The 21,841-nt window shown below is 44.7% G+C and overlaps 1 protein-coding gene and 1 pseudogene across 3 annotated transcripts in view; one reads left to right on the forward strand and one right to left on the reverse strand.

The window, feature by feature from the left end:
* Positions 1 to 1,723: 1,723 nt before the first annotated feature.
* Positions 1,724 to 7,982, forward strand: LOC110366392 (annotated as a pseudogene).
* Positions 7,983 to 9,327: 1,345 nt separating this feature from the next.
* Positions 9,328 to 21,841, reverse strand: part of apbb3 (amyloid beta (A4) precursor protein-binding, family B, member 3) — a 15,959-nt gene continuing 3,445 nt past the window's right edge. Inside the window, exons 2-13 of one of the 3 annotated variants that reach the window (XM_036133214.1) lie at positions 16,991 to 17,154; positions 16,854 to 16,909; positions 15,456 to 15,504; positions 15,066 to 15,215; positions 14,619 to 14,746; positions 13,632 to 13,637; positions 13,401 to 13,515; positions 12,354 to 12,435; positions 12,196 to 12,279; positions 11,874 to 11,989; positions 11,613 to 11,792; positions 9,328 to 10,190 (exon numbers count right to left, since the gene is read on the reverse strand). In XM_036133214.1, the coding sequence (XP_035989107.1) occupies positions 9,939 to 10,190; positions 11,613 to 11,792; positions 11,874 to 11,989; positions 12,196 to 12,279; positions 12,354 to 12,435; positions 13,401 to 13,515; positions 13,632 to 13,637; positions 14,619 to 14,746; positions 15,066 to 15,215; positions 15,456 to 15,504; positions 16,854 to 16,909; positions 16,991 to 17,154 (1,382 nt within the window). In that variant the 3' untranslated portion in view covers positions 9,328 to 9,938. Of the gene's footprint in view, positions 10,191 to 11,612; positions 11,793 to 11,873; positions 11,990 to 12,195; positions 12,280 to 12,353; positions 12,436 to 13,400; positions 13,516 to 13,631; positions 13,638 to 14,618; positions 14,747 to 15,065; positions 15,216 to 15,455; positions 15,505 to 16,853; positions 16,913 to 16,990; positions 17,155 to 21,841 lie in introns of all 3 variants that reach the window. The other 2 variants (XM_036133213.1, XM_036133215.1) reach the window with 2 other exon arrangements.

Genomic DNA, 21,841 nt, shown 5'->3' on the forward strand with positions numbered 1-21,841 from the left:
TTGGAAGATTACCCAGAATCCTTTGTTTTATAACCGTTCAGTAAATTATTTAACATTAGAATACCTTATATAACAATGGTTTCAACATTGGCACACTTTTTAAACGGTTCCTCTATCATGGTTCTGTCCACCATGGTTCTGTCCATCATGGTTCTGTCTACCATGGTTCTGTCCATCATGGTTCCTCCATCTTGGTTCCTCTTTCATGGCTCTGTCCATCATGGTTCTGTCCTATATGGTTCTGTCAATCACGGTTCCTCCATCATGGTTCTGTCCGTCATGGTTCTGTCAATCATGGTTTTCTGTCCATCATGGTTCCTCCATCTTGGTTCCTCTATCATGGTTCTGTCCACCATTGTTCTGTCCATCATGGTTCCTCCATCATGGTTCTGTCCACCATTGTTCTGTCCATCTTGGTTCCTCTATCATGGTTCTGTCCACCATGGTTCTGTCAATGATGGTTCCTCCTTCATGGCTCTGTCCATCATGGTTCTGTCCTATATGGTTCTGTCAATCACGGTTCCTCCATCATGGTTCTGTCCGTCATGGTTCTGTCAATCATGGTTTTCTGTCCACCATTGTTCTGTCCACCATTGTTCTGTCAATCATGGTTCCTCCATCATGGTTCTGTCCACCATTGTTCTGTCCACCATTTTTCTGTCAATCACGGTTCCTCCATCATGGCTCTGTCCGTCATGGTTCTGTCAATGATGGTTCCTCCTTCATGGCTCTGTCCATCATGGTTCTGTCAATCATGGTTTTCTGTCCACCATGGTTCTGTCAATCATGGTTCCTCCATCATGGTTCTGTCAATCATGGTTCCTCCATCATGGTTCCTCCATCATGGCTCTGTCCACCATGGTTCTGTCAATCATGGTTCCTCCATCATGGTTCCTCCATCATGGCTCCTTCCACCATGGTTCTGTCCATCATGGTTCCTCCATCTTGGTTCCTCTATCATGGTTCTGTCCACCATTGTTCTGTCAATCATGGTTCCTCCATCATGGTTCTGTCCACCATTGTTCTGTCAATCACGGTTCCTCCATCATGGCTCTGTCCGTGATGGTTCTGTCAATCATGGTTTTCTGTCCACCATGGTTCTGTCAATCATGGTTTTCTGTCCACCATGGTTCTGTCAATCATGGTTCCTCCATCATGGTTCCTACATCATGGCTCTGTCCACCATGGTTCTGTCCATCACGGTTCCTCCATCTTGGTTCCTCCATCATGGTTCTGTCCACCATGGTTCTGTCAATCATGGTTCCTACATCATGGCTCTGTCCACCATGGTTCTGTCAATCATGGTTCCTCCATCATGGTTCTGTCCACCATGGTTCTGTCAATCATGGTTCCTCCATCATGGTTCTGTCCACCATGGTTCTGTCAATCATGGTTTTCTGTCCACCATTGTTCTGTCAATCATGGTTCCTCCATCATGGTTCTCTCCAGAGGACGTCAGAACTCTTCTCCTTTATCCAGATGCAGCTCTGCTGGTTTCAGTCATCCTGCCGTTTCTAGAGAGACTTTCATATTCAACCCTCCAGCAGCCAGACTGTTTCCGGGTTTTTATGACTGTCCATTAGGAATCTGGCTCCACTGATTCAGATTCTTGTCAGGTGTGGCACCTGGTGCTGATGCTTTTAACCCATCGTAGGTTATTAATTTCTAGCGTAGAACCATGACTGTTCTCCAGCCAGAGGCATCAGAGGGAGGAGTCAGGAGCAGATAATACCCAGAGCTGGCAGGAGGGGTTCAGTATCTGAGCTCCTGCATCGATACCGTCAGCAGAGATCAACGAGCTGTGAAACGTAGACATGGCCAACCGCATGCTTCGTGAGTACAAGTCCAGCTTTATTCACTAAAAGTTGTTTTCTATCATCTCTGAAACACTAGATAAACTAGACCTAATCTAGAAAATCTGTCTGATTGACTTTTGGTTAAAGTGAAGAATGTCAGAAGAGTTTTTCATAAGACAGGAAAGTTCATTTCTGTCCAAATGATAACCATGAAATCTTGTCACTCTGCAGCAAAAACCCAACACCTGCAGAGTTTAGTTCTTTTTTTTTTTTTTTTTTTTTTTTCCCTTTTTTTTCCCTTTTTTCCAGCCACCAAAGAGTTTAGTTCTTTAGGACCTAAAGTGACGGGGATGTGCTTGTTGCTCAGCAGTCACCACAGTCTTCCTGTCTCTGACACAATGCAACCACCAGCTTCTGTCTGAAGGGCTTTTAGTAGAACGGACAGTTTACCTCTTTTGCTTATTCTCTGTTGCTGCACTTCACGTTTGGAAACTTCTCGTGTTTCACACAGTTTGCTTCTTTGGCGTGGTAAGAGGGCGCTGCTCTAGCTTTAGCCTCGTAATGTAAGGTGACCAGATTTCTGAAATTAAATCTAGGGACATTTGTTGCTCGTGGACAAAAATTAATACATCTCATCAAGACGAAATTAGGAAACGGGGACAGTAAAGGTTTCATTTATTTTTACATATTTATTAATATTTAAACAACAAAAATCAAGTGTAAAAGCCAGGAATGTGCCTCTCCACACTTTTAGTATAACCTAAGATTAATAAAATGAATACATCAATAGTGTTATTAATAGAAAACTAGAACTGTGTCTCTGGGTTGGGGCAAAGTGGTGGGGGTGTCACGATTTGGGTTTTGTTTTGATTTATGTTTGTTCTTTGCTTTATTTTGATCAGTTCACATCTCTGTTTCCAGTTCAGTTCCGTCTCCTCCCAGCAATCTGCCATCTTACTCAACCTTTTTATCTGTCACTCCTCGATCACCAGTTACCAGCCAATCAGATCTGCTCACCTGTCAACCTCCAGTCACTAACCAATCATTTCAGTTCATTTCAGTTACCACCTTCCCTTTGATTATTTCCACCTGTCACTTGTAATTAGTCTTCACTGCTGTGCACCTGCTCACTCCCCTATATAGTTCTGCTACAAACTTCTGCAATCTGCCATACCATTAACAAGCCTTTGGTGAGTTTTGTCCAGCGTTCTCTTTTTGACTGACCTGTAGATATTACCCTGATTGCCTCTTGATGTCTGAGCCAGCCTGATTCCTTATTCTGATATTCCTGCCCTGTCTGTCTGCCTACCCGTTTTTCCAACCTGGAGCTGCCTGGTGATATTTTGAGTTTGCCTTACCCCGATCTGTACTTCTGCCTGTTTTTGGATTGCTTCTTGTGTACCGGATTTTGGACTGTTATTCTGACCACGGAGCCTGCTTGTACCTGTATTGTCAAGAACACTTTTATTAAACCTTCTTTAATCATACCTCCTTTTTGTCTGGCTGAATACTGGGTCCATCTGTCCCTGATCTTGACAGAATGGTATGGCAGATTGCAGAGGTTTGTGGCAGGACTACATAGGGGAGTGAGCAGGTGAACAAGAGTGAAGATAGCCGCCCCTCTGCTAGCGCGGAGCCACATAGAGTAACTTTATGTAGCGGTCCTCCAGAAGCACCCGAGCAGCCGGGTAAGCAGGCCGGCTGGGTGACGGTTCGTAGGAAGCATAGCTCTAGATTACAGCCCCCAGTTCACCACCAACCCATCTGCGTTTCTAACAAATTTTCCCCACTCAGCGACACACCTGCTGAGAAGCCGACCCTGATGATTGGCAGCTCCATAGTCAGAAACGTGGCACTAGAGACACCAGGGACCATAGTTAAATGCCTACCAGGGGCCAGAACGGGCGACATAGAATCTTACCTAAAACTGCTGGCTAAGGATAAGCGTAAATACCGCAAAATTGTTATTCACGCTGGCGGTAATGACACCCGATCAGTGTGTCAAAGTTGGTGTTGCTTCGGTGTGTGAGTTTGCTAAAGCAATGTCGGACTCCGTAATTTTCTCTGGTCCCCTGCCTGATCTGACCAGTGATGACATGTTTAGCCGCATGTCATCATTCAACCGCTGGTTGTCTAGGTGGTGTCCTGAAAACGACGTGGGCTACATTGATAACTGGAGATCTTTCTGGGGAAAACCTGGTCTGATCCGGAGAGACGGCATCCATCCCACTTTGGATGGTGCAGCTCTTCTTTCTAGAAATCTGGCCGGATTTATTAGTCCTCCTAAATGCTGACAATCCAGGGTCCAGACCAGGAAGCAGAGCCGTAGTTTAACACACCTCTCTGCAGCTTCTGTACTGTTACCCACCCATTATCCTATTGAGACGGTGTCTTTCCCACGGCCAAAACTTAACAGATCAAAAACTGATCTAAAAGGAACAAATCATAAAAATCTAATAAAAATCCATACGGTTCACCTTGAACCAAAAAATAAAAGTCTCCCTCCAAAGACTTTGTTAGTTAACGAATTGATTTCTGATAAACAGATTGATTTGTTTTGTCTCACAGAAACCTGGCTACAAGAGGACTATGTTAGTATAAATGAGTCAACTCCCTCCAATTATTCAAATTTCCACATTCCCAGATCTGTGGGAAGAGGAGGAGGAGTGGCAACTATCTTTCAGTCTGATTTATTAATTAGTCCCAGGCCAATTAATAACTACAGTTCTTTTGAACATTTAACCCTCAGTTTCCCTCATCCAAACTGCAAAGCAATAAAACCTCTTCTGTTTGGTGTTTTGTATCGTCCACCAGGCCCTTGCTCTCAGTTTTTGGATCAGCTGTTAGACTTCTTATCTGATTTGGTGTTAAACACTGACAAGGTTATTATAGTGGGTGATTTTAACATTCATGTTGACACAGAAATGTGATAACCTTAGTGTAGCCTTTAAAACTATCCTAGATTCAATTGGTTTTGCTCAAAATGTGCATAAACCGACGCACTCTTGGCTACATACTTTAGACCATGGGCATAATATAAGAGTAGACGCCGCATCGACCGCTGTCGCCTATGGGGGCACCATGTTGGGGCGGTCGACAGCTCTGATCAGTGTAATGTGTTGAAGCCAGAATAAATTTTAATCAATTATAACTTGCTGAATATTGAACTAATTTTCTTTTTTTTTGCTGAAAACTTTAAAAGTATAGGTATTATAACAAATGGTTCAGTGCATTTAAATAGTGCATTTAAATAATCTTAGTGGGTTTAAAAGTAATAGAATATTCTGACAGGATGTATGTATGTTGCAAAACATAGCAACTGATACTTTTTTACTAATTGTTACTTTTTAAATAATCGTTTTCTTACTATATACACAAACACATTTGTACATGTGTAAAAATCTCATTCTAATCAAAAATATAACCAATGTCTGTTCATCTTACTTGTTAAAAGTTATCCCTCAAGCCCTGACCTCAATAGTCAACAGACTATTGACAGTGCTGAGGCGTCATTAGTGTGTTCAGCTTGAATCAGCAGGATAGGGTAGCAGGTCGACCACCACAAGATGGTGGCCGTAATTCCTGCGCAGTCAATATGGGGTCTACTCTTAATTTCTATGCTTTAGACCTTGGCTGACATATGGGATTGATTGTGAAGAATTAACAGTATTTACGCATAACCCTCTCCTATCTGATCGTTTTAATAACCTTTAAGTTCAATTTAACTGAGTTCTCCACCCCTAAAAGAAGTTTTCGATGCTGAAGGTCCTTATCAGTTCAGTAAGTGAGGCAGCGTTGGAGGAATCTTTAGAAGCTCCAACACTTTTTAACAAATTTAACTCAGTCAACATCCAGTCTTTATCATCATCATTAATGTGTTGTTCTCCAACAGAACTACGAGAACCAGACCTCAGGATGGTGCTTGTTGGGAAAACTGGAGTTGGGAAGAGTGCAGCAGGAAACACCATCTTAGGGATGGAAGCGTTTAAATCTAAACTGTCTTCTTCCTCCCTGACATCAGAATGTAAGAAAGAACTGGTAGAGTTTGATGGTCAGACTCTGGCGGTGGTGGATACTCCAGGCCTGTTTGACACCAGGAACAAGGAGAAGGTGAAGAGAGAGATAGTTAGATGCATCTCATTTGCTGCTCCTGGTCCTCACGTGTTCCTGGTTGTCATCCATCCAAACAGATTCACAGAAGAAGAACAAGAAACAGTCAAACTAATTCAGACGGTTTTTGGAGAGCAGGCAGCACATTACACCATGGTGCTGTTCACTCATGGAGATGATCTGAAGAAGGATAAGGTCCCCATAGAGGACTTCATTAACGATAGTCCACCTCTCCGCTCTTTTGTTAATCAGTGTGCTGGAGGATATCACGTCTTCAACAACAGAAGTAAGGTACCATCTCAGGTCCAAAAGCTGCTGAAGAAGATCAACACGTTGGTTCAGAAAAACGGAGGAAGCTACTACACCAACGATATGTTACAAGAAGCTGAGAGAGCCATCAAAGAAGAGACTGAACTGATTATGAAAGAAAATCCAGGTACAAATCCTGACGATGCAAGGAAAAGGGCAGAGGAAGATAACGAGTTTATTCGTTACTTGATGATGGCTGGAGCTGCCATTGGATCTTCAGCTGTAGCTGCTGTTGGTCCTGTTGGAGCTGCTATTGGGGTTTTTTTGGGCATGACAGTGGGAGCTATAGTTGGGACTGTGAAGAAGTACGCCTGTGTTATACAGTAAAAATTCAGCTGCTGACGTGATCATAAACACAGCAGTCAGGCCATTTACTGCATGCATCATTTTTACCAGGCTTACTGGGTCTGGTTCTGCTCGTTTGTCAGGTTAAAATGGCCAATAACACCTATAAGCAGGTATTAAACATTTTTCTGTATTGTTTTGTTGGTCTAATGTAATATTTTGATCTGAAACGTTGTATTTTCATGGCTGTCAGCAGAAAATCATCATATCTAGCAGAAATAAAGGCTTGTTTCATCAGTCTGTGTGTAATTAATCTTTCTAACGTGTTTCACTGAGTGATGGAGTTACTGAAATAAATGTGTCACTAATGTTCTCATGTCTGACTCTAATTTTGATTTAATATCTCTGTGTATAAACTGGATGTCTGGTTCCTTGGAGAACATGTGTCAGAAGCATTAAGACACTTTAAATAAACTGAAGTGAATTGAAGGTGTTAATCAGAAGCTGGTCCTTTGGTAACAGAAGCTTTGTTCTTAGGCTTCAGGAGGAGGACTGGTGTTAAAGCCCAGATCAGGAAAGCAGGAATTAAATCAGCGTTGTGTTTGGGTCAATGATCATTTCAGGAACAACCTCCTCCTGCAGCTTCTGTTCTCCACGTGTTAATAAAAGATCTCCCTGAAGACCAGACTCCATTCTTGATTGAAGCTGCGTGTGTTCTGACTGTTGATGTCTGAGGACTGGCCCAGATGGACCGAGATGTTCTGATGAACTCTGTTGTTTTCAGGCTCAGAGCTCAGAGTGGTGCTGGTGGGTCAGGAGAGAGTGGGGAAGAGCTCAGCAGGAAACACCATCCTGGGAAAGAAGGTTCAGCTCCGTCCCCGTGACTCTGAGCCCTCAGAAGGTAGAAGGTGATGTTGAAGGTCTCAGAGTTTCTGTGGTGGACACCCCTGGACTCTTCAGCACTGAGTCTGCAGAGCAGGGGAACAAAGCGCTGCTAGAAGCAGTGGAGCTGAGCTCTCCTGGTCCTCACGTCTTCCTGCTCACCCTGCAGCTGGGAAGGTTCACCGCCCAGGAGGAGGAGAGCATGGAGACGCTGCAGAAGATGCTGGGTCCTGCTGTCTCCAAACACACCATGCTGCTGTTCACCTATGGAGACCGACTGGAAGACACAGACGTGCAGCAGTTCATCAGAGAGGATGCCAACCTGCAGAAGCTGCTGAAGAGCTGCAGCGGGCACTACCATGTGTTCAACAACAAGAAGATGGAGGACAGGAAGCAGGTCCAGGAGCTGCTGGACAAAATCCAGAAGATCTCCCAGGATGGCAGCCTGATTTATCAGAGAGAAGATCAGGCAGGAGACTCTTTCTTCTCTTCATTAAAAGGTTTCTGGAAGAAGTAACAGAGGCGTTAAAGGTATACTATGCAACCGGGGTTGATTTTCCAGCGAGGCTCCCCCCAGAGGGCGAAAGTAAAAGTGCACTGTCGTAAAGATGCTCAGCTGTTCTGGTTTCTCCTTCAAGCCAGGCTCGGTTGTTTTGAGCTTAGCAGACAGGCGAACGCAACGAAAAGTGGAAAAAACGGCAGTACAAACAATGACTAACACAGTGAAGGTATGAACATCAGGGTTTCCCGCAGCGCTATCTTGGCGCTATCTTGCCGCCGCCGCCGCCTCGCCAGTTTTATTATTATTATTTATTTATTTATTTTTATGTTGGCGAGACGCTACCGCCACCGCCGCCTCGCCGCGGTAGCGTCTCGCCAACATAAAAAAAATAAAATAAAAATAATAATAATAATAATAAAACTCGATATGCTTGCATGTTTATTTGACGTTAACACGCGGTTCTTTGTTGTTGCTTTCGCGCGTGCATATAGTGAATGGCAGGGCAAAAACACACGGAGTTCTCTCCGTAAAGCGAGACTTCTGTGTGTGCGGGCCGTGAGCTCTTGCAATTGCAAGTGCGGTATTTCCCCCACAGACCCCCAGGGCGGCCGAGAAAACCTTTGTTCGACCTGAAATGACTCATTTAATCATTCAAAACGGTATGGAACACATTAGTTAACTGAAAAATGTTGCATAGTATGCCTTTAACCTAAGGCTGGTCCTCCATCAGAGGGTGACAATGATGAGGGAGAAGGTCTGACAACATCTGTGCAGACAGCAGCAGGAGGTCCTAAAATGTTCCAATAAAGGTTCCTGTGATAAAGTGTAAGTTATTGATGAAGATGTGGTCCACCTTCTCTGATCTGTCAACCCAAACTTCTGATAAAACATCTAAATCAGTCCAGTCTGTTCAGGGTGTCTAATGTGACAGGTTGTCCTTTGCATTCAGAAGATCATCAGCAGGCAGCTAGGTGGAAATGTCTCAAATATTTTGGTACCCTGTGAGTTTTTGATTAGTGAATTTACACTGCAGGAAATACAAGCTGTGTGAATTCATGAGGGAGAAAACACAGATTGGTGCCAGTTTATAGGCTCTCTAGGTTAATTAAATCAGATCCTCCTGACAGGTTGGCTCAAAGTTTTCACTCTAAGGAAACTCAGGAGGTTCATCCAGTCATTTGCAACCTGGGAAAATATCCAGTTTTGTATTTTTATAAATATAAATATAATATAATATTAAAACCATATTCCCAACCCTCCATGTTTACATTTGCTGCCAGATGCTGGTAAAGTTTATTTATTTTTGTTTCACAATAAAATGCAAAGTAAGGTATTCACACCTTACAGAAAAGAAGTTTAGAAAATAATGTAAACTAATAAAACAGGAGGGACATAAACAAAACTAAAGAGTTCAGGTGAACAGGAAGAAAACAGATAAAAGTGTCAGATCAGCAGCAGAATGAAGGATTTTCTTTATTTTATTTATTTTATTTATACATGACATCATTAAATTGTTTGTTGTTATTTACAGACAAAACGAGCTTAAAACCTTCTGAATCCTTTAGATCAGCTTCAGCCTGCAGAGGAATCAGGTAATAATGCGTGACTCGTCTGCGCCCCCTGGCGGTGAGGAGCTGCCACTGCAGCTTGGTAGGCTCCCTCCAGGAGAAGCTGAACCAAAGGAGGGAGGAGCTGCTCTCTAAGCCTACATGTCTGTTTTTAACCACTTCTGAGGGAAATCTAAGTCTGACACAGAAATCCTCCTCGTCTTCAACACGACCCTCAGGGAGAAACGTTTCATTCACATTTAAAGTCTGAAGGTCCTGAGGCGGTTCGGTGTGTTTTCTACGGTTTGCTTTGTTCTAGAGGGAAGGAGGTGCAGGAATCGAGGGCTCTGATTGGTCAGAAACCTGCAGACATTCATCCAGAGACTGAACCCACCGGCTGCTCCTCAGGTGGGCCTCGTCTCAGGTGTTGCTCAGACCCTCAGGTGTTGCTCAGACCCTCAGGGCTGCAGCCAAGTCGGACGGCGTCCAGCGGTCCTGCCCCCATCGCTACGAGGTGGCAGCTTGTTTGTTGCGGAACGTCTCGAAGAACGCCAGCATCCCTTTCCTCACGTTGCTGCTGCTGCCTTTGGTGCTGGTCACCAAGGTGGAGCTGCTGCTGTTTCTGTGGTGATGGGATGTGAGCGGCGGAAAGGCGGCGCCGTCCATGGAGTTGGCCCGTTTAACCTTTGATGGAGCCGTACGCCATGACTTGGTCCTAGGAGGTGGAGTCTGAGCCACCAGACACTTCTGGTACTGGATCTGAGGGGAGGGGACAGTGGACTGTGATTAACTTTAAACAGTCGTGTTCTCACCGGCCACGCCCAGGAATAAAGAAATAGACAGAATCTGTCTGACAGCACGAAGTCTCTGGATCTAAAGAGATGAAAGTCATTGGTGTTAATCATTCTCAAAAGGGTTTAAAGGTTGTGACATGATGCAACTAAGACATCTCTAGAAACAGGAAGTACTGAGCTCTAATCTGGGAACACAGAAGGTTTTAATGATATATATAACTCACACTACTATCAACAGCATCCAAAAAAAAAGGTAAAAAACAAAGCAACTGGACTTGTTTTCCGTAGTTGAAGACGTTTCGCTTCCTCTCCAGGAAGATTTCTCAATTCAAAAAGTCTGCAGTAATGTGAAGTAACAAGCTTTATACTACTGCCTAACAAAGGCCTTGTAATGGCTTAGATAACATGCAGATTCAACAGAAACAGGTTCACCCCTTAGTAATGGGCGGTCGTTAAAGTTGTTAAAGGCAGCAGATTGGACAGAAACTGGTCCACTCCTCTGTAATGAGGAGTTGTTAGGGTCGTTATTGGCCTGGCTTAAAGGAACGATGTTTGGATCACCTGAATGATGGTGAGAGTTAAGGTGATGGTTGGCCGGAAGTAATCCTATAGCTGTATTACAAGCTTTTGACAGTTGGAACCTAAGGCCTCCTCCTCGTTACAGAGGAGTGGACCAGTTTCTGTTAAATCTGCATGTTATCTAAGCCATTACAGGCCTTTGTTAGGCAGTAGTATAAAGCTTGTTACTCCACATTACTGCAGACTTTTTGAATTGAGAAATCTTCCTGGAGAGGAAGCGAAACGTCTTCAACTACGGAAAACAAGTCCAGTTGTTTTGTTTTTTACTTTTTTTGGAATGACCATGACCTGATGACTAAGAATCTTCAACAGCATCAACAGCATCACATTCTGTGTAACTTTAAGGTCCATTAGCAACTATCAAAAAAACACTTGATCTCAGCTTTGCTGCCAAGGGCTGCAGGAACCCTTTTTAAGTTTAGGGTGTGATTACTTTTCACACAGGGCTGGGTTATTTCCCTCAGTAATGCAGGTCATCATTTTGTGTGTGTGTGTGTGTGTGTGTGTGTGTGTGTGTGTGTGTGTGTGTGTGTGTGTGTGTGTGTGTGTGTGTGTGTAATATTATTGTGTGTGGTTAAAACTAGTTCTGCTGAAATGTTTTCAGTCCTTTTTTAAAAGTCTTGGCCGAGCAAAAGGCCTGATTACCCATGATGCCATGGTGCGTTGGGCAGCAGGAAGGAGGCGTTCATAAAATACTGTGACTGAGCCCAACCCAGTGATCTGACCTTCCAAACCTAAAGCAACCGCTATCAGTCAGAGGAAACAGAAGCAGTGCAGCCGTGTCCAGATGTCCGTCTTATCCGCTCACCATGCAGGCAGCCTGCACCGCCTCAGAGAGGATCCCGGCGTCCGGCTCGCACCAGAACACGTGGCACTCGAACTGCTGCGTGCCGGCGTCCACAATCACAGCAAAGGTGTGGCTGTCGTGGCCGACGCCCAGGAAGGTGAGGAATCGCACCTGACACTCCCAGAGAGGCTCGTCTCCATCCTGCCAGCACAGATAACAGGTAAGGATTACACACAGGTGAGGGGACGTATCACCTGAGGCCCACCGGGACCAGGACGGTACCTCCCCCTTCCACAGAGACAGAACTTTGTCGCTGATGTGGATGACGGTTGGCTCCCAGTCGTCCTGGTCGGTGGAGTTCATGATGCTTTCGATGGCTCTGTTCAGCACCTCCATACCTGCAAAGAGAGCAGGTGGTTACAGAACCTCCCCTCCATCAGAACTGGGTCTGCTGAGCAGTGGAGGACTGAAAATGTTCTGGTGCTGAGGAACACCCGCATCTTCATTCTGTTTAGTGAGGAGCTAAAGACACAGAGTTCCTGTAGAAGGTCTCTGGTCGTCTACAGAGGGAACTTCAGGTGAACCAGGTGTGTCTCTGTCCTACCCATGGCTCTGGACACCGGCAGGTTTCCGATGTACTGGACCTCAAACTTCTGGACCTGCTGCCGTACCGCCTCTAGAAACTCCACTGAAACAACAGGTCATTAATACAGAACCGACACCAGGTGTGATCAGCTGATCCGCCGTCAGCAGGTGAGTCACCTTGTCTGGGCAGGTCTTCAGGTGAGAGGCTCTCCATGGTGAGGGAGCGCAAGGGCCTCATGAGGGCTTTGCCAGACATCATCTGCATGGAAGACAGGATTCAGTCAGACCCAAAGGGAAGATCTCAGCTCTGCAGCCAGAAGGAAAATCATCGTTTTATGGTGTTCAGTAAAGTCATGACAAAAACTGAGTCCACCCCACGGTCCAACAGAACCTCCTTCTGCAGCCACAGTGGTAGCTTCAGCAGTTCTGGACTGATATGGACTCACATTGGACTCTAGAGGACGTTGATATGCAGAGGTCCAATCGCTGTTAGCAGCTCAAAACTAGCCCTCATCATCATCCCTCCACCACCGTGCTTCACAGTTGGTATGAGGAGCTGATGCTGCATCTAGTTTTCTCCATCATGGTTCTGTCCATCATGGTTCTGTTCATCACAGTTCTGTTCATCATGGTTCAGTTCACTGTGGTTCTGTCCACCATGGTTCTGTTCATCATGGTTCTGTCCATCATGGTTCTGACCATCATGGTTCTGTCCATCATGGTTCTGTCCATCATGGTTCTATCCATCATGGTTCTGTCCATCATGGTTCTGACCATCATGGTCCATCATCATGGTTCTGTTCATCACGGTTCTGTCCATCATGGTCCATCATCATGGTTCTGTTCATCACGGTTCTGACCATCATGGTCCATCATCTCTGGTCTCCTCTGTCCAGAAGTCTGGTCCTTCCTCCAGGTGCAGCTCTCCTGACATCAGTCCTGCTGCCTTAAGATGATTTGCAGGTGACCTTTGACCCTTTCCCGTGTCAATGGGCAGCAACTTTTCTTGCTCTGAGGTCATTGCTGATGTCTCTGCACCCTGTCATTGTGTTAAGTCCAGAGCAGAACTGCTGCTGATGATCAGCTGATCAATGATCTACCCAGCAGCTCCTGCCTGATGCTGAACCTCTGCAGTCCAGAGGAGGCTCCACGGGTGGACTTAGCTTTTACAACGACTTTAGACTTTTAGCAGCAGAGCAGAGAGGTTAGTTTGGAGCCTCCCACCTTTGAGCACATCTCATGCAGCGCTGAGGCGATGGCTTTGGCTGGAGCATTACAGCGAAACACGTGACACTTCAGGACGCAGCTGTCCTTGTCTCCAGCCACAAAGGCAAAGTCCCTGAACGCACCACAAACACACAGACAGACAGAGCCTGATCAGCTGGAGCAGGTGAAGACCAGAGGAACAGTCCAGACATGACCCTGGCGTTCAGCTGTGAGTGTGGAGGGGTTTACCTGTCCCTGCACAGATAAGGGTGGGCGTGGCAAAGAAACAGAGAGCGACAGTGTTAGAGTGGGAAAAAACAGAAAGGTGAGCTTGACTTTAACTTCGGCGCATGCAGGAACTACTGAGAAGGAGCGAGTGAAGCTTAGCTTAGCACACAGACAGGGAACAACACCATTCAGAGACTGGAGCCCTAGCCAAGCAGCTGCAGGTGTGTCTGATGTCAACAGGTGAAAAATACCAACTTAGTCTCAGACTACGAGTCTGAACTGATTCTAGAGACGGGTTCTTGTTTCACCACTGAAACTCTGAGGATCACAGAGTTCAGGATTTACCGGAGCAGCCAAAGCAAACGGAGCTCATTAACTCTGGAGGGGCGACAGCTTGAAGGAACAAACGCTTTACTTTAGCCCCACCTCCAGCCATCAGGGTTGAGCTCTGCTGCTATTAACAAGAACAACGAGACGGACTTTAACGAGCCAAAGCACAGAGCTGCTGGAGCAGATTGCTGCCCCAGCAGGGACCACAGGGGTCCGATCAGAACAACTTTAAAACACCCTTTAGAGACAAATCTTACTAGTTTTAAGGTTTATGGTTTGTAAATAGTACATTTTATTGTTGATATTGTTGATAATGTTGTTGCTCTTCAGTTTAACTTTGCCCTGGACTTCCTCTGAGAAAACCTTCTTTTTTCTCCTCAGCCAATCAGCGAACAGCAGTCTGATGACATCACATGTCAGCCCTGCTCCGCCCCGGACGGTACTACCTCCTGAGGAGGGGCAAACAAAGCCAGCCGCTATGAAGAATACTGTAATGGAAACGCTCATGAATGCAGACTAGAGTAGCTTTGCCAGGCTGAGCTTGTGGACAATGAGCCAGATTTCTGTGCCGCCTCGCTCTGCTGACTAACCACAGGTGGTGCAGACCTTCCCTGACTGGATATCGGAGATAAAATCAGGCAAAAACATGGAGGAGTTTGACCATCATCATTGACTCACCTGCCATTGTTGCAGCCCACGCCCCACACACGGATGTTGATGATTGGCTGACAGTGGAGGGGGGTGTGGTCTAAAGGGTCCAGCAGGGTCAAGGTGTCTTTCTTCAGAACCATCATCATCTCCCGACCCTGCACAGGTCATAACATGTTCTCAGGTACACCTTCCTGGTAGTTTTTAGTGTAGTTGGCTTCCTTTCATGCCCTCTGGCGTGTTAAACATGACTTTTGATTAGTGAGCCCCCTTGTGGCTGCAAGCGAGAACAGGTAAGGAGAACCTTAGCCACCGTTTTGGTCTGTTGCTTTGTTGTGTAGTTACCTGATCCAGGGTAACATTATTTCAAATACGCAGATCTGGTGTCTTTGCACTGAGACTACATTGCAGAGTAAAATGCCCAGATGCAGGTGCAGTTTCTGCATACTGCCTCTGGGGGCAGCATTGGTGTCTCACCTCCCCCCAGGCCTCAGACCTGTCTCTCTGCTCTGGACTGCCGCAGTGAGACAGCTGCTGGATGACGTTACTGACGGCTAAACTGCTGCGGCCGGGAGACAGGTCCTCCTCCTCCACCTGCAGCCAGCCGAGAGAGCGAACTGCGAAACACTGCAGAGAGACAGATTAAATCAGATTAAAGCTCCACAGAACTGCGCTGGACAGACACAAACAGGCAGAGAGAGAGAGATTAGAGCAGATTAGACCACCAGATTAAATCCAGATGCAGGAGAGGACCCAGACTTTCATACTGAACCCATGTTCTTCAACATAATTTCCAGTTTGACAGAACTTTATGGAGAAGATGTGCAGGTCCTGTTTAATGGCCGGAGGTTTCTCCTTCAATCTTACCTTTGAGTCCGGGTCGTGGTTGCTGAGGTAATCTTCCTGGGATGAAGACCTGAGAGAAGAGTGAGCTCATGTAAAATGTGCCGGTGCTGGGAGAGCAACATACGGTCTTCACTGAACAGTGAATGGCCAAATGACTTACAGGGACGTCCCACGTGTTGTCCTCCATGAGGACCTACATTTAGAACCATTATACTGAGGAACTCATCGCTTTGTGGGGACATTTCTGGATTATGATGTAGAAAGGTCAACAGTTAGGATGCCGACTCTTCTGCATCTTCTCCATTTCAATCAATCTAAAGTGGTAGTTTCTACTACGGGGGGGGGGGGGGGACTGTCCTTACACCCGTAGCCACCAGGGGGAGGCTTCCTACTCGCTTTGACAACCATTGATTTAAGTTTTCCATAATCTACTCTTGCTATACTGTAAGGAAATGAGGTCATATAGTATCTCAACCTATAAGCAGTAACTAGCCTCAAAGGGACTCAGGACCAGGATCAGTGGAATTACATTTGTAGAAATACTGCTAACTTATACAAACTGTTGATATCCTTACATAGAAGCATTTACCAGTGTGATTATTAACTAAATACAAGAGCTAAATATATTCTTCCTTTATGAATCTGAATCTGTCTTATGATGTAACTGAGATAACGTTGGTGCTGCTCCGGTTGTCTTGTACCTTGAGATGCTGTCTGTGTGGAATTGCTGCTGATTGGGCAACCACTTCATGGCAAGACGAAATAAGGTAAATAGAAAGCAGCATAGCTATTAACAATGGTCTTTTATGGAGAGCTAGCTGCTGCTATGTGGACTGAGAGACAGGAGAGGGACGTGAATGATGGATAAAATGCGACATGACCCTTCAGACAGCGGATGCTTTGAAAAGAATCCGATACGTATCCGAATTAGTACCACAGATGGAAGTGGCACAAACTGGAATTTTTGGGGGCCAATAGATGGGAATTGGGCCGTTAGGGTCACTGCCATGAAAACGACGGATATGGGTCGCATTTCCCTGCAGAGTGAACGCAGCCGAAGTGAGCCAGGGCAGTTAAATGCTCTGGGAAATGTTCTGCTGGGAATCCCTGGGTCCAAAATTCCCCCATAAGCTCCACCTACACCTGTCACCTGAACACTGTGGCTGACTGAAAGGATCTGCAGAGACCTTCAGAGGTCCACAGGGAGATCTCATGGTAACGGATCCGGCAAAATACTGACTGACTTAATTAGGCAGGTTGTCATGACTGATTTGTTAACACAACACCTCTCTGTCCAAAGGATCAAGTTGACCCCACTAGAGTTTAAAGTGCTGCTGTCCTTGAGAAGATAAAAGACTTCAGAAGGTGTTCTACCACCAGAGAAGCTAACAGGAGCAGACAGACATTATACTGAGTTACCATTCCTCAGCAGCGCCCTCTGTCTCCTTGTTGGAGCGCTGCTCTCCTTCCTCCTCCTGCTGAAACAGAAGAAGAGCAGCCTGAACAAACTGCTGAAACTGGAAAAAGCTACATAGAGCTAATCATCCGTGTCTCACTGGTGTTTCGAGAGGCTTTGGTATCCCAGTGAGGCGGGGATGCTGCCACTGGGTGGTGCCGGTGGGAACGTGCCAGTAGTAGGTCCCAGTGGAGTCTTTGATAGTTCTCCAGCCGGAGGGAAGATCTGGGTCCAGGAGGAGGTTCTGGTCTGTCCAGATGTTGTCTGCACGGACAAAACAAAGCCTGTCATCAAACTTCCTGCCTCATAGAAACACCACTGCCAACGCCCCCTGCAGGTAGGGATGCTACCCACAGCTAATACTTGGATAGAACATCACGGTGATGTGTGTCATCAGGTCCATTCAAGTCACATTTATGGTTGATCCTCTAATCAAATAAAATCCTCTAATCAAATAAAAATGAACAAATGACTTCAAAACTCTGCAAACATGAAAAGGGCGTTTGCAATATTATAGCTTTATAGGTGCTTGGATCCAGGTGCTTACAGATTCACTTCACTTCTTGATGGTATCAAGGCGTTGGTTGTTTGTACCTGTGATAATTTTTCAGTTGGTTTTGCTGTTCGTTTTCTATCTCTCTCTGCAGGTGTAAAAACAGACTCCAAGGATGCTATCTTGTTCTCTCCTTTTCCTCTCCTCTATTTTTGTCACTTTCTCTTCTCTGTTTTACCTTTGTGTTTCTGTGTCCACTGAATTTGAAATAATCCCAAAATAATATCCAATAAAGTTTTCTCCTTTATTGGATATACAAGCGCAGTGAAAGCAGTAATGCTCTCTTTGGCATTAATGCAGCAGATCACTGCCAGACAGGATACATTAAAAAAGTAATTAAGTACGTTTTACGTACAGATTACCTTTTATACTTCATAAATCACAAAGACAAAGCATATAGAATTAAAACCTGATAAAAGAAAAAAACACCAATGCTAATGAAATGATACAGGCAAGCAGGCTTGGATGTGAAAATCTTCAGATGCTTCTTAAATGAGTTCAGATTCTGAAGACAGCAACAAATGAACAGGTAATCAGTGATAAACAGGTAACTAGTAATAGTTAACCAGTAACACATGACCAGTCATTAACAGGTAACCAATAATAAACAAGTAACCACTGATTAACAATAAAACATAAATAACCATCTAAAGTTTCTATTTCCTAGCCAACCTTTGTAGAAATATTTCTCAAAAGAAAAGACAGTTTAGGCCAAGTTGTTCTGATGACCTGATTGGTCAAAAACAGCTAAACCCCTTTAGGCTCGCCATGCAGAGGAGACCTGGATGCAGGTGATTGAGCCTCCATAAATCTTTGTCTTTTTGAAAGACGCTGACTTCTTCCTGTACCGCTGCTTGTAGAAAATGTCTTCTAGAACTAGGAGTAGCTTTGGTTGTAGATTTTGAGCCCATCTTCAACCCACGAATATGAATAATCTTTAATAACATCTTTGTGATCTTTAATAACACCCACCTATACCAGTACCCCACGTTTCTGGTGTCTGACTCACAATTGAGTTCTGGGGCCGCTACTGATCCAGGCGTGGTTCCACGAACAGTCACTCTCATTTCATCTGTCTTTAAAACCTTTAAAACATCTGTCTTCAGATATTTCTTGGCCCCCAGTCTTGATGCTTCATCTCGTGTGTTGCTCAGTGGTGGTCAGGTTGTCTCTGAGATCTGAACACCTTGCAGATACTGTAGGAGGCTGCAGTTCTGGAATGAAACAGAACTGGAGCATCATGGCTTCCTGGTTGCTTCTCGGTTGATTCTTGTCCTTTATTTGGCTGTTAAATTGCATCCCTTTTCTCAACACATTTCTTGTGATCTTTTTGCCTCTAACAAAACGTTTGATGATTCTGTGATCCCAGAGTTAGAAAATCTGCCTAAAAATGATGACATGGTCAAAATACTGACTTGCCTAATAATTGGGCATATATTGCACAACAGAAGAGGATCAGTTAATGGTGAGAGTTTCGTTTGTCCAATTAGATGCCACGCTGAAGAGCTTCAGTCCAATCAGCCGTCCATCTGACCAGTTCACATTGTTTAACATGTTTATATTCTGCTGTGATCTAATCCCATATTGATCATCAGAGAGACAGAAAAACATGGCAGAGAACAGGCGAAGCAGGAACTTCAATCCTCCTCTTCATGTCCTCATCAAGGACTCTGCAGTATCTGTCCCACAGAAGGTAACTTTGGTCATAGCTCGGCCGGTCGTTGCTGACACATCAGAACCGCCTTCATCCAATCACTCAGGGGACCATGAACAGAGCCAAGGCTGCACAGCGCTCTGCTCAGCCACTGGTGTCCTTCCAGTCACAGCAGCACCACCATTTACTTCCATTGCTTTAATTCGCCCATACTTCAAAGGTTACCTGAATTTCCACTTTTACACAATTTCTTTTATAGTTTATAACTGTAAATACAGAAGTCTGAGCAACACTTAACACCATTAATGACTTGAATTAAAACCCAACAGTGACCTGTCCAGGGTGGACCCGCCTTTAAGTAGGCATAGCAGATGGATGGACGAAAAACTCAACAATGTGGAGGTTTATGAATGTTTTGGAAGGTGAGCATAACAAATAATGAGGAAGTTGGGATTAAGTCATGTTCCTGTCTGAGGAGCAGGAGGTCTAGACAGCCTAGTTGACTGAGTGATTGTTAGACAACCGTTTACAGCATGAAGTGACTTCTGAGTTCAGATGCTTGCACCAAAAAATATCTGTTAAATTATCTTTTAAAGGCAACTCTAGGAACTGATGCTGAGCTACTTTGTCCTGTCTGGATTCAGCTTTCCTTCACATTTCTAGTCAGAGGTAATGCAAGTGATGTGAAGCAGTGGAGGAACAGAAACAAGAAGGAAGCAAGTTGTCCTGGAGGTACCGATGGCCTGACAGGATGAGTGTTCATGTTGTCATTAGAGCCGTGGTTGGAAGCTGATCTCAGTGGAGATCCTTCCAGACCCAGTCCTGATGAAGCCTGCTGTGTTTCCCTGCTTCCTGTCAGCTTCATGTTCTTCATCTGGTGGCTTCCAGCTCCTTCTGGCCTTTTAGTGGCTTCTCTGCTGTGTGATGTTACTCCGATCATTCCTCCTCCACACGGTTAAAGCAAAATAATGACCTGAAAACTGCAGCAGGTGTTGATACTTCCTCCTCCTGATCATCCTCAGATGATCTGGGGCAGCAGCAGGCAGCAGAAGGCGGCTTCATTCTTGGCTTTTATTTATAAAGTTTATTGTATTTTCTTCTGAAATGTTTGCAGGAAGTGCTGAATCTCATTAGTTCAGTTTAAATGTGATGATATTGAGGCTTTTTTTCTCTTTAAACTTTGGAGTTTCTCACAGACATGGTGTTTAAAGAAAGGACAGGAGTATTTCTTGTTCAGGTAGAACATGATGCACATGAACTTTACAACTAATCACATTACTGCAGCTTTTAAATATTTACACAAAACTTCAATCCAAATCCATTTGTTTCATAAAACTTAAAATTTAAACTAAAAGTAAAAATCTTAACACTGGTCCCTCCTGATGGGAATAGCTTTTATGTTGGTATAATTAAATAGTTAATGATGTTAAAGGCTCTAAGTAAACATCCCTCTGCAACTTAGATTTTGGTTTTAGTTGATTAAATTTAGAGTAAATATAACTGACTGAAACTAAACAAGGACTAAAATGACTATTATGATTAAAACTAACTCATAAACAAGGAAAAAATGTTCTGTCATCATACGACGACCTCTAATGAAAGGCTGGTTGGTAGTTTCAGACGGTGCTGGTTCCTGTCTTTATTGTGATCGGACTCGGTTCTGATCCGAAGCTCTCTGAGTTCCCCACAGACGGATCATGTTGCTTATCTGCTGATGGTACAAAGTGTGCAGGCCGAGCAGCTACCATCGATCGGGTGAAACTGCTGAACAGGAAGATATTAAACCAGAGAAGCTGTGAATAATTAATAAAGCCTCGGACATGCGAGCCGCTGAATCAGCTGAGCAAGGGACCCATCAGGGATCCGAGGAGACGGTTTCCTTCATCTCAGCATCTCTATAGGCTGCTGGGCTGAAGTCCAGCTTCTGAACAAGTTTACAGAAACAGGAAATCGTCCTTGCCTTTATCCAACATCAATAATTACAGAGTCTCTCAGATTAAAATAATTTTTCTTTATGGTTTTTGTTGACTAAAAGGAGCTATCAGGAGTTTCAGGCATTGCTATCTTGTTCTGATGGATCTAAACAGATGTTCTCATTAAAGGATCTGCTGATAGAAACGGGGACAATTAATGATTCCTCTGCCAGTGAGCACAGCTGCTTTCATGCTTTCACTCAGATGTGTCCTGCAGGGTAACCAGACGTGGTGGAGTGAGCCTCCACCTGAACGTCCTCTGCAGCAGAAACAGGGCGGAACGACCCACAGCCTGCTTTTACCCAGAGACTGTGAGGAGGTTGACTGAAGCAACGTTTCAGCATCAGCTGCTGATGCACGGAGAGCTGCGGAGCTTCAGAGGAAGACGATTTCAGACCAAACGCCTCACAGAGAGGCACCAGCTGACTGTTAGCTCTGCATCTTCAGCTAGTTAAATACTGAAATAACTATTTATTCAAACTTTTCATCTCTTGTTTCTCTGAAATATTAACGGCAGATGTATTAAAATCACATATTTATGTGGAAATAAAGCAGACTACACTATTGTATATGTTACACTATGTCTGCTGGTTGTGCTGTTCTTTTTACATCTCTCTTTCTAGGTGATGGAGCAGAGGGAAGACGTTTTATCATTCTTTCCCTTTTATCTTCTCTTTCTTTCACCTCTTCTCTATCTTTTTTTCTTCTTGTTCTTCCTTTACTCTCCTACTTTCCCATTGTAGTGTCCACATAATTTGAAATTCTCCCCGC

The sequence above is a fragment of the Fundulus heteroclitus genome, unplaced genomic scaffold, assembly GCF_011125445.2.
Source record: "Fundulus heteroclitus isolate FHET01 unplaced genomic scaffold, MU-UCD_Fhet_4.1 scaffold_59, whole genome shotgun sequence".
NCBI lineage: Eukaryota > Metazoa > Chordata > Actinopteri > Cyprinodontiformes > Fundulidae > Fundulus > Fundulus heteroclitus.